This window comes from Drosophila kikkawai, chromosome X (assembly GCF_030179895.1).
Source record: "Drosophila kikkawai strain 14028-0561.14 chromosome X, DkikHiC1v2, whole genome shotgun sequence".
In the NCBI taxonomy this organism is placed as follows: domain Eukaryota; kingdom Metazoa; phylum Arthropoda; class Insecta; order Diptera; family Drosophilidae; genus Drosophila; species Drosophila kikkawai.
In genome coordinates, this window is record NC_091733.1 from 8,190,455 (window position 1) to 8,203,333 (window position 12,879).

The 12,879-nt window shown below is 32.1% G+C and overlaps 1 protein-coding gene across 10 annotated transcripts in view; it reads right to left on the reverse strand.

The window, feature by feature from the left end:
* The window catches only part of LOC108072440 (smoothelin-like protein 1), a 49,855-nt gene extending 39,386 nt beyond the window's left edge, over positions 1-10,469 (reverse strand). For 3 of the 10 annotated variants that reach the window (XM_041774937.2, XM_070287976.1, XM_070287975.1), the window contains exons 1-2: positions 9,983-10,461; positions 7,030-7,097 (exon numbers count right to left, since the gene is read on the reverse strand). In XM_041774937.2, the coding sequence (XP_041630871.1) occupies positions 7,030-7,086 (57 nt within the window). In that variant the 5' untranslated portion in view covers positions 7,087-7,097; positions 9,983-10,461. Of the gene's footprint in view, positions 1-2,032; positions 2,167-7,029; positions 7,098-9,982 lie in introns of those variants that run through there. The other 7 variants (XM_070287979.1, XM_070287978.1, XM_041774946.2 and 4 more) reach the window with 6 other exon arrangements.
* Positions 10,470-12,879: the final 2,410 nt, after the last annotated feature.

Consider the following 12,879-nt stretch of genomic DNA (forward strand, 5'->3'; position numbering starts at 1 on the left):
AAAACAAAAATAATTAAAATATATTAAAGGGTATTATAAATATTTTTTTAAATTAAAATGACATTCATCATGCCTCTAAATAAATTTTCATTATTTTTATTTGTTAAACATATTGTTATAACATCGTAAATCATTTAAACTTATTACAACTCATTACAATTATTACAATTTTGATCATAAAACCCCTTTGAAATTTGTATATAATATATTTCACTTAGATTTTTATGTAAATTTCGGCATTGGTTTATAAAAACAAATTGAAAATTACTATTTAAAAATAATCTAAGCTCTCAGCATAAAGTTCTTTTAAGTCTTAACTAATATTGCCTTGTTTCCCTTTATTTATTTTGTGTTGGCCAAAAAAATGATCTCATACTTGGCTAGCTAAAAAATAGGAAATATCATAATGCATGGCGTATATGTATACATATTCCAAACAATTATCGGAGCTAAAGTCATTAGTGCAGGTGAAGTTTTTTTTTTTTGTATTTATTTGCTGTTTTGTTTCTCGTGGCCGGAAAGAGAAACTTGCCCAGGTTTTTCTCAAATTAAAGTTGGCTTAATTCAGAGCCAAGGTTATGAATGAGATTCCCTCGATAACTACATGAATTTGTTTGTTAATCATTAATATGTTTATTATTATTAAGAAAATAAAAAACTAAGCAATATTTTCTAAGTAAATTTCATGATTACTAGAGCTGAAAAGTCTCGATTTTAAAATTTAAAATCTATTTGATCCCTTTTCCTTCAGCTTTTTTTTACACATTTTCCAATTTTAAAATATTCAAAAAAGAACAAAAAGATCTACGATTTATCGGGAACATCTATCTATCATCCGACAATGGAGAGCAATTATTATGGATAATTACAGGCTAAATCAAAAAATCACAAAACAACAAAAAAAAAAACAACATAAAGAACCCTTGGGGCTGGCGAGATCTGTGATCTGGTTTTGTGGCTCTAGAAAAGCGTAGAACAGTTGCCAAGGCCAACAGCCCACGGCGGTGGGTAACTTGTTTTCCCGTGTAATTAGATGCACTCCTCCCTATTTTGATTAGCATATATAAAAGCCCCGATCCCCAAACCGATCGTCAGCTGTTCTGGCCAAGGGGATCCTCGATCGGCCCACGAGGAACACCACAAGTTTCCCCAACGATAAGATCCGTTTGTTTTTTCTTTGTTTGTTTACAAACCACTTGGGGGAGATACAAAAAATACAAATATATACATAGATACAGATACAGGGAACAGGTGTCGTTCGCTAATTGTAATAATTGCCTTAACGGCAACGTAATAATAGTAAAAATAATAGGTAACAAATAGGTAACAAGTACATGTAAATGTAAATAAATAACAAAATGTTTTTTTTTTTCAAAAATGAATCTTATTTGGTAGTTAACCAATGAAAAAAATCGACTTAATTTGGAATTTGTAATAATCTTATATAAAAGAAATCGATTTTTTGTAATAGTCTTATATAAAAAAATCGAAAAAATTCTGAAATACAAAATGAAGTACTATTTAACTAATTTTGTTGGCCTTAAAAAAGTTTAAGAACTTTTTAAACTTTTTTTTAATATACAAAACTTCAAGGCTTATAATTTCTAAAAACTTAAAAAATATCCTAGCAACTTTTCCCTATAAAAATGTTCTACTTGACCCCTTTCCCAGGCAATCAAAGAAAGCGTAATTCTAATAACGGCAATTACTGTCCCTCCTGTATTGATTTATGGGGGTAGGACTGCCCCCAGCGTATTCCCTATTCCAACTTGATACCTTTTTATGATAAATTCATAACCCTAATTCCACTGTAAGAATCGATGACTGTATTTTAAGACGTTTCTACAGTTACTAACTGTTATGCAAAAGGTGACAGGGAAAAAAAAGGTTAAACTGTGCGAAAGTGTGAAAGTTAATATGCAAAGAAGAGAGAGAGAAAGAGCGGGAACAAACAGAGATATGTAGCCTGGCAGATTCTTTTGCTCGGGGGATTTGTTTTTTTTTTTCATGTTGAAATGACAGAAGGAATTACCTCAGGTAAAAAACAGACTTGATTGTCTTTTTTTTTTCGTATTTTTTTTTTCGAGTTTTTGCCGAATTCTTCTCGTTGGTGTTGTTGTTGATTGGAGTTGGAGGTATTTCTCCTTGTTGTTGTGGTTGAACCGGCAAGAAAAGGCACGTTAAAAAACACTTGATGGCAAAAAAAAAGTGTGACTAATCCTTGTCCTCTTTCTACTTTTATTTTATTCGATTTTCGTTTTTTTTTTAATAAATAAATAAATATTGTACAGCAAGAAAAAAAAAGTTAACGTAGTTGTGACTTGTGGTTGAACGTTGTTTTTGCTTTACGTTTTTTATATTCTTTTCACCGAGCGTCGACACGTTGCAATCGATCGAGCACCAAAATCAGACTGAAGTTTCCAATCAGAATCACAAAGCCGCCTAAAGTGGCCGCCAGCTTAGACGCCGGCAGCGACGCCGACAGCGCAGCGAGCAGTGAAGCGGGCAGCGAGCCGAGATATGACCGAATACGAAAAAACGGCAAATAAACGAAGATGACGCGACCGGCGACACGGGGCACAGTGGGTCGAGTAACGAGTAAGTAGCAAGGTAATGTTAATTTAAGTCAGAAGTTTGAAAAGCAGTGAAGGAGTCATTTCCAACCCTATATATCATATATATTCTTGATCAGCATCAGAGCACAGAGTCGATCTGACCCAGTTTGGCAAGAAAAAAAATGTTAAAAATTTTTTTTATAAAATTTGATAAGGGGTTATATCGTTAAAGTTCTGAAAAATTGAAAAAAAAAATTTAATTTTCTAAATTATTAAACTTAATATGCTGATTTGTTAACCTAATAAAAACTAGCATTGAAAAGTTTTCCGAATTGAATTTTAATCATTTTTGGCTTAGTTGTGACATTTCTAAAATATTTCTTGCATCTTATAGGTACTTTAAAATTTACAATAAGCCCACAATAATTTGTATATTAATAATTATTTAACAATATTATCTAGCATTAAAATTTCTCATATCCTAATAAAAAACAGAAAATAGTTCAGTTTAGTTTAAACCCACTTCCTGCCTTTCTGTAGAAATGAAATATTTAACTTATTTCGTTATTTATTTACTAACCTGCGGACGTGGCTCATCCGTCGCTGCGAATTGCATTGGAACGTGTTCGATTTTGGTTTTAAGGCTTTTGATAAATCACCCATTGGGTGGGCGTCATTGTTGCAGTAATAATTAATAACAATGTTAATAATAGACACCTATTTTCTCTGGGACTATTTTTGGCCTAACCAACCACTCGAGCAGAGCTGCTGCTGCTACCCACCATTCTTTGTATCTTAACAAAATAACAAAAGAAAAAATTACTCATCGCTGGCGCTGGCGCAGACGTTGCGCAGACGCAGACTTAGTCGTGACTAGCGGTGGCCCGCGACCCACTGTAGTGTCTAGTCTCGGTCTGAGTCTGTGTCTGTGGTGTCCACTGTTCGGTGGCCGCCACTTGCTGCATTTGGCCATTTGCCATACGCGGGTGTCTCCGACTTTAATTTTTTATTTATTTATTTTCTGTCTAACTCGCCGTGTGTGCCAGTTCAACTTTGGCTCATTGATTTATTCCGCAGTCGATGCCTGGACCGACCCACGCGTTCCTTTTGGCTGTCTGTCTGGCGGAATAAAATCGAATCGAATTGAATCGAATCAAACAGAATCGAAGCTCAGTTTCAGGGCCAAGAGCCAGCCAACGCTCTGGGGAGATCCATTTGGCCAGGTTCTAAAGCCAACTGAGAGGTTTTGAGCCGCCCAGGCATGTAAAATTTCATAAATAACTGGCTTTGAATTTATGAAAATATTTTAAAAACTAAAAAAAAAAATATATATATATATATTATTAATTTAAATATTTAATAATAATATTATATTATATTATAATAATATTATAAAAATATTTTTTAGAATATCAGCTATAAGTATTTAATTAAAAATTCTGTAAAATATATTAATATATAATTTTAACAAACACTTAATAAACCTTAAATAATCTAGATTTAAGCTTAAATTTTTAAAATCGATATTCGCCTTATAAAAACATCAAAGACTTCGACTCTTTTTTAGCTCTATTCAATACACAATAAAAAGTATAAATAAAAAATATAATAAGCCTAAATTAATTATTTTAACATTTTCAAGCATATATTGGTTATTCTAATTATACAAACTTCTTGGCTGAGATAAGATAAGAAATTGTTTTGAAATTGCTTTCGGGTGATAAGATTCACTCTGTCATTTTACCATCGGAAGTATTTATTAAATTAAAAGGTAGTTTTTATTCTGATTAGACAATGATGTATATTTATAAACTTAAGATAAGAATGGACATTAAGCTAAGCTATAGAAAAACTAGCAAAGTCTAATGTATATTTTTAATGCCACGCAGCTAGGTGGAAACTATAGATAAATAATTATTATTTTTGAAATACAAAAACTAAATAATATTTTTTTGTACTTAAAATAACATTTACAGAATTACAAGAAAAAAATAGTAAAAATAAATAAAACCTTTTTGCTGAATGCAAAATAAAATATATATAACCGAGAACCGGCACTTCTATTGTTTATTATATTATTTTAAATATTTTAAATACAAAAAGTATTAATTAAAAATTGTATAAAAAATATATATATATATGTATATTATTTAAGATTTTTAAATATATTTCTAAGTCTGGCATCCCTGCCTATGGCGTCATCGCCAGTGGCAGAAGAGGCAAGAGCGCAGATAAGATTCAGACAGAGAAGAGAAAAGGAGGAGACAGGAGAAGGAGCCGAAGAAGGCAACGGCAAAGGAGAACAGAAAGCGTAGAAGAAGCAGGAGTTGAAGGAGGCCAGCGGCGGTCAGCGTAGCTCAGAGGCCAAAAGAGCTGGAATTGATTCATGGCCAATGAGTCATCGCTGGCTTTATCAGTCAAGCGGTCGCTGCCGCTGCTGCAGCATCCCAATTTGTCGCTGCAGCTGCTGCTGCTGCTCTTTCCCTGTCTCTCCTTTATCTACTGCGCGAGAAAGCGACTCTTTCTCTCTCTTTCACTCTCTAAAGCAGCGACGCAACTGCGTGGGTCGAAGATCGTCTGCTGTGTCTTCTTTCGTCTGCTACTCTTACAAAAGGTTTTTAAAAATTTGGAAAAATTTTAAAAATACATTACATTTTGTAAATGCTTATTTAAGCAATATGATAAATTATTTAACTAATTTTTAATACGATTTTTTAATAATTAAATCTACAAATCAAGCCAAAAACTATCAGTCCTTTCGCAAAATTCGTTGTGGATTTTAAAGGGGTTTAAGGGGTTATATACAGTTGTGATGATAAAAAAATCGACTTTTTTTTTATTTCATATTCTTCAAGTATATAATGTTGAGAATATTCTCACAAAAATTCATAACGATCGGAGCATTAGAACAGAAGTTGTAGCTATTTATAGTGCACGACCTGCACATCGGCTTGAACAAACTTGAAACTTTAAACGCGATTATCTCAGAAGCGTTTTTTTTTCGAAGTTACCTTTGCGGTGGACACGATTACTAAAAAACTATTGATCCGATCAACACCGAATTTTGACCACTTATTTATTATAACAATAGCTAGTCCTCTAACGAAGAATTTTTAATTTTTTTTGAAAAATTTTTTTTTAAAGCATAAAAATCGAAAATGTTATACCTCGAAAAAGTAAATTTTTTGTTAAAACTGTCGCCATTTTTTTTTTAATCAAAAGTTTTACATCCATGGTCTAGAGGACTAGGCAATACAATATACTAACGAAAATTTGTTTAATTTTTGATTTCGGATGAACCGTTCTCGGGATATGATGTCCACCGCAAGTCACCATCGAAAAAAAGACGATCTTGGAATTCGGCCATAACATTTTTAATATTTAATATTTTTTTATGAAAAAATTTTATAAAGTACCCAGAAATATGTACTAAACGACGTCGGCAAAACATTTTTAATAAATATTTTTTATGATGTCAAAAAAAAATCGGCAAAATTGCATTTTTTTGCGCGGTACAACTGTATATAACCCCTTAAAAGAAGAATTATTTTTAACACCTTTTTGGTTATTTTAAAAACCTCACTGATTTAATAAATTAATTATAATAAACCTCCCATAACCTTTAACGATTTATATAAAGTAATATAAGATTTATAAATCTAATAAAGGGTATTCTCCACTTCGATACTAAAATATCTAACTCTGTGTTATTCTTCATTAATGCAGTTAGATAGATCATTTTCTTTTTCTGTTGTTTTTTTGGCTCGACATCGACATCGTCATCGTTTTTCCATTGATTTTTCTAACGACTTTTTAACGATTATTGCAAATGTCTGAGCCAAGTCAGCGACTAGCGACTGCTATAGCGGCCCACGCGACAGCCGGCTACAGTAAGACAACCCCATAAATGACCCAATTTGGTCAGGTTGAACTGGGTGACTGACTGACTGACTAACCATGGATATATGGTCCGTTGTCCGGACTTTTCTCTGGCCAGTTCTCGAGCCAGTCCCAGGGCTTTAAAGGCAATTCCACTGGTACTTGGGCTTTGACAAGGGGGACACACAAGTCCATCAAGGAGTCAATGAACTGAGAAGATATGTTTGGCATATTTTATGCGAGGAATAATATTTTTACAATGAAATACTAAGTATTTAAGAATTAAATTCATAGCTGAGCCATATAAGGTTTATATTAATAGTTTTTATACTTTTTTAAAAGCAAATTCTAAAGGAGATAAAATGTTAATTGCCACATATTTCAAGTTAGCTAAAAAAGCAGTCTAAAAGTATGCAAAGAATTATAAAAGTAACCTTTTTTGACATACTTTTAGACTGTAATTCAAAAGATTTCAAACCTTATACATACCAAAAATTATTAAAAAATATTTTAAAATATTTCCCACAATTGTCAGCTTTAAATTGTTTATAAAAAGTGTTTTCTTTAATTGTAGCTTTAAATATATTTTACTTACCATTTTTCTCAACAATTCCTCATTCTGAATATCACCCAAATCGCATTCCACTTCCATGGCAAAAGAGACTGTAAAAAATAATAGAAAATAAAGATAACACTTTTGTTAGTTTCTTGGAATCATATAAGATAGTGCAGCTTAGATTAGAGCGATAATCAGAGTTTTAGCTTTGCACCGATGATGCAACAATATATCGCTGCACATTATTCCCATGCTGATTTATTTGATAATTTGTCGTCGGTGTGTTGAGTAATATATGTATATATAGCTGTCTGCCATCGATCATGATCAGTGTTATGGGCACTGCGAACGAGGCGAGCCAGAATCGGCTAGAGGCTATAGGAGACTATAGAGTCTGGCCCGGGCCAGAATCGGTAAGAATCGGCCAGTGAGTTGTGACATTTCCCCCGTAAATGGTTACAATCGAACATGGACAGTGTGAGCTGCATGTACTGTAAAAAAAAAACTTGAGAAAAGTGCAATAACGTTGATTTTACACTGTGAAGAATGGGGGGTTTTCCTTTAAATGAGATTACTCTTTTTATAGGGAATTATTTTAGGCAAAAAATCGGACATTGTTCTTTAGGAATAGGTGTATTCCTAAATATATGTTCTATAGATATATTTCTAAGAGAAATATTAAATAATTTATAATTAATTTTAAATTTTTTTTTTGTTTTTCAATTTATTATTAATATAATTTTTATTGATTTACCTATTATTTGTATTTTTATTTATCTATTATTATTATTATTTTATATTTATTTATTTATTTATTTTAAAATTATGGGTTTTTTTAGATTTATATATTTTTCAGAATCAGTGAAATTAAATTTTATAACTATTACAATTGTAGTTATAAAAAAATGTTTGCATACATTTGTACTGCATTTTAGGCAAATTGAGTCCCCAAAGAAGTTTCCTATTGAAAATCTCTGCCTAGTATTTATTATTATTATTTTTTTTTTAGAAATTTTTGTTTATATATATTCTTATTTTTAAAATCTCTGCCTAGTATTTATTATTATTATTTTTTTTTAGAAATTTTTGTTTATATATATTCTTATTTTTAATTTTTTTCTTAATTTTTTGTTTTATTTTATATATATATTTTTTTTTCGCCAGTGCACCTGTTGTTGCTGCTCATTGAGCTGGCTTCACTTTTGGTTAACATCAACGGACTGAGGCTCGGTCAATTGGCAATAAATCTGGCGAATCCGTCTGAGGTGAGGCCGGTAAGGCCGGTGAGCACCCGCCCGGCCAAAAGCCAAACAAGTTCAAAACCACAATTGGGCAAACACAATCACGCTGCGAAGCTGGCAAGCAGCAATTGAACTTGAAGCCAAGTTAACAGCCAGCATCAAACCTCTGCCTCTCCTGGGCAGGCGATAAGTGTCTGAACGTATTTGCATCTAAACTTATGATTTCCACAGCTCACCGGCTATACGTCTATTTATTTAATGGAATGCTTTTGATATATATATTTCGCTATAAAGCCACCTACATGTTTTCCTGTTTTCATGCTCAGTGAACTAATTGAAATGACAGCAATTCGTTTCAATAAATTTCCCCCAAAATGGTCTCCACTCCCGCAAAATGTTTATCTCTAATATATACAGATCATAATTCCCTTAAGCCGGATAAAAATTTGCCAGACAATATCTAATATAAATCAAAGCCTTCACAGACATCCATTTAACGCATTTATGGGTCATCCATCAAATAAAAAATTAAATAAAGATGTACGCTTTGTGCTTTATATGTATATATCGTATATAGTATCGTATACCTTGTAGGAATCGCGTGGGCTGGCGTGTGGCCAATGCCCTAAGAACGACGCTATGGATGACCGAAAACGGCTAACGAAACCGTCACATTTTGCTGTTGGTCAATTAAAAACCGTTTTATTACCGAAAATCACTCGTTTTTTTTTTTTTGGTCAGTCAAGATTTATGAATGGATATAAAAATAAGCTTAAGATGCAAATGGATTTTAGAGTTATCTATAAAAGATATTAACTTTATTTTAAGTGTGATATGTATATATGATATAAATATATAATAAATTATAAATATAATAAAGCAATTATATGCATATATTTATAATTTATAAATTAAATTTCAGATCTAAATTGTTTTTATAAACTCAGTTCATATTATACCAAACTTTAACTCGATCGGACAAGGACTTGGGAATTTTTTATTAAAAATATTTTTTAATATTTATATCAATAATATTAAAAAATCTCTTAATAATGATATTGTAATTTATTGAATAATCTTATAAACCTTTACTTCAGGCTAGGAATTCACCTGATGGATTTAATATCACTTGAAATTAGGTTAAACCTCACAAACATACTAATAATATTATTATAATTTTATTTTTGTATTATTTATTTTTTTTATTTGATTATTGTAATATTTTATAATTTAATTATATTTATTTATATATTTTTCTTAAAATTTCTCCATTTAATAATAATGAATTTCTTATGAAAACTCTTATTTAATAAATTTGAAATTATCAAGTGCTTTAATTTTCTCTATTATAAATAGAAAAAAAAACGTATATACATATATGTATATATATTAAACCTAACGCTTTTGGCGCCTACTAGCAGGAAAACCGCAGAAATTACCGCAAAACTGTTAGAATTCCCAACTAACATTGTAGTTAAACAGACCTCCATACCCCTCACTCTATGGCTTACCCTTTTCCTCTCACTAGTAATCAGTGGCTTAAGCAGTGTAATTAACGTGTTATTAAATAAATTAATCAATAAATTAAAGAAATTCCAAGGAACCCTTTCTTTATCATGCGTTAATAATAGTAATAATAATAAAATAATAGTAATATTAATAATAATAATAATATGTTATTATATCAAATATAAATTTAAAAAATAAATCATAAAATTCCTCCCCCTGCTACGCCCATGCCTTGTACTCACCTGCTGCTGCGACTGCGGCTGCTGGGTGTTTTTTTTCTGCTTCTTATCAGAGACGTCGCCTTCGGGGGGCTTTCGTAACTCGAGACGGAGATGATCGCTGAGACAACGGCACAAGTTGGCAAGTTGGCAAATATTTGAGCAGTTTATATAGTTCGTTTTTTTTTTTTTGTATTGTTTATTGTTGTTTATAATTTTACGGAAAGATCAAGTTGCGGCTGCCGCGGCGCTTCTGCATAAAGTCACTTGTCGCGGGGTTTTAAACGCGTTTTATTTGCGGTCTGCGGCCAATTGTTATTATTATTTTTATTAAATGTTTACCCAAATAACGACAAAAAAAAACTATTTTTTAACACAAATTTTTGACAACAAAAATTTTGCAAATTTGCACTTTAACACAGAAAAAAACAAACAAATATCGATTTGAATTGAGGGTACGAATGCGGATACGGATATGGATATGGTTATGGATATGGATGCAGTTGGATGCGGTTGGCACGAGCGGAGGCTCTGGACTGATTGCAGGCTGCCGTTGCTGCCGCATTTAGTTCCCTCGAGCTGGGGCCCCGGCTTGCTCTCCCTCTCTTTCTCTCTGTTGGAGTTGCCACCGCAGCAGCAGAGCTCTTTTACACTGTACGAAAAATGTCTAGTCGTGTCTTAGAAAAATAAATGTTAACAAGAAGGAAATTAATTAATTTTAATTATGAAAAGAGTTCTGAGTTAAATTTTTGATTATTAATAAATCTGCTTAAAAAAAATTTAAAAAATGAAAATTTTGGATAATTTTTTACAATTTTAACAATGTAACCCCTTACAAAATTAAAAAAAAAAAATTTCAATTTTTTTTACCAAACAAATCTAGAAAAACTCGCTATTGAATGCTGATCTAGAATACATATAATGATTTATAGGGTCGGAAATGACAAGGGTATAAAAACGGACAATTAAAAATTAAATAATGGGTTAAGCTATAGAAAAAAAAAAGAAAAGAATGCTCTAACTAATTTTAACAAAATTACTTAAACCATTATTTAAAAAAAAACACAATTTTTGCTTATAATTTGCTTATAAACTATACCTAAGCTTGCAGTGTATAAGTAGTTATGTGTCTCTGCCAACGCCTTTACCTCAGCTGATCCTTAAAGATAAGAAAAGTGAGAGCCTCCGCCTGAGAGAGAGAAGAGCGCCGCTCCAGAACCCGATAATCCCTGCATGACTAATGATACTTAAAAACAAAAAATCAAATAAAACAAACCCAAAAGAACCCAAGTCAAAGGCCTGCCAAACCCTTTGCATATTTTTCTTATGACACTTTTCAAGAGTCGCGTGTTTATATAAAATTCTCAACACTATCCTAACACATATTTTTGTACAGAAATTTAATGCAAGAAAGATATGGCTGAAGGCCACAAATAATGACAGTTGTTATAAGCAAATTAAACTTGTAGATTGCTAGCTATAATGGATAAATTATAAATAAATTAAGTTTGACTTTTATACATCTTACTTTTCTTACTAAAATGCCTTAATTTTGTTTTAAAAATACCTAAAATTAAATTAAAATACTCCAAAGCTAATTTGGTAAATAAAAAACAAATTAAAAGAATTAAATAAATTAATATAACCAAAAATCTTGCAAGATTTCTTCATAAATATTTTTGGATTAGCTTGGGAGACAAGATCTAACTGAAAGCTGGAGATAGAGGATGGCCTTATCGCCCAGTTTTTTTTTTATCGCAATATCAAAAAATGGCCGGGACGAGGCTGAGGCCGAAAAAATAAACAACCTGAGCTGCCAACAGGGTCAGTGGCTGTTTTTTTTGCTTTTTGGCCAAAACCACCTTATTAGCGAACATCATCGCAACGCACTATGCACCTCCAACCCACCCCTGCCTCCTCTCTCTCTTTTTACACACACACCACATGCAGTGAGTGTGCGTGTGTTGAATGCCAACGAGCGTGAGTGATCAGTGATTTTTCCAGTGGCATTAAAATTGCATGAAATGCTGTGTAAATTCTAGGAAAACATTTGCTTATGCAAGTGGACCAAGGATAACGGCAGCATCCAGAAAAAAATAAATAAAAAACATAAAATAAAGATAGGTATATTTATAGAGAGTTTTTTGCTAATGAAATTTACCATCAAGGGTGCCACAAAAATTGCTAAAATACTTTTCCAAAATATGCTTAAGAAGGGGAAATATCCAACAATGAGTTAGCATTAAAAAATATATATTTAGGCATATTTGTAGGTATTTTTTGAACTAATTAAAAATCTCTAGCGATTTCTGTGGCAAACTTGAATAATAAAAAAAAATAATTTTCAGAAAACTCCAATTAAATTATAAATTATAAATATATAAAAACAACTAATAACCATTTAATGATCTAGTTTACATTATAAAATCTATTAATCCTTTTTTTTTCAAAGACCTAAAATCTCCTTAAATTTATAAAAAGTAACTAGGAATATCTTAAAATGTAAAAAATCAAAATTTCAAATAAATTCATTAATTTTTAAACCAATTCCAGACTTTTACCACATAGATTCCACAAAAATTAAGGCTAATAACCCTCTAATGATCGAAGGCGGCAACAGCTGGCAGATCCAAGGCCCTTTGGAGGAGCCAAGTGAAAGCCAGTGGCATTACCAGTCCCAGTCCAAGCCAAGTTGTCCCCTTTTGGACACTGTCCTTGTGCGCGCCTGTCTGACGTCAGGGTACGTAGGCAGCTGAAGAGGCGACGACGGCCATGCACACGTCTCTGCAACATGTTGCCGCCGCCACTGCTGCTGCCTCTGCTGTGCCTTAAATGGTTGGGGCAACTTTACCAACATCACGCACAATGCATCTTATTTATTATACCCTTGCAGGGTATTATAATTTCAGTCAGAAGTTTGC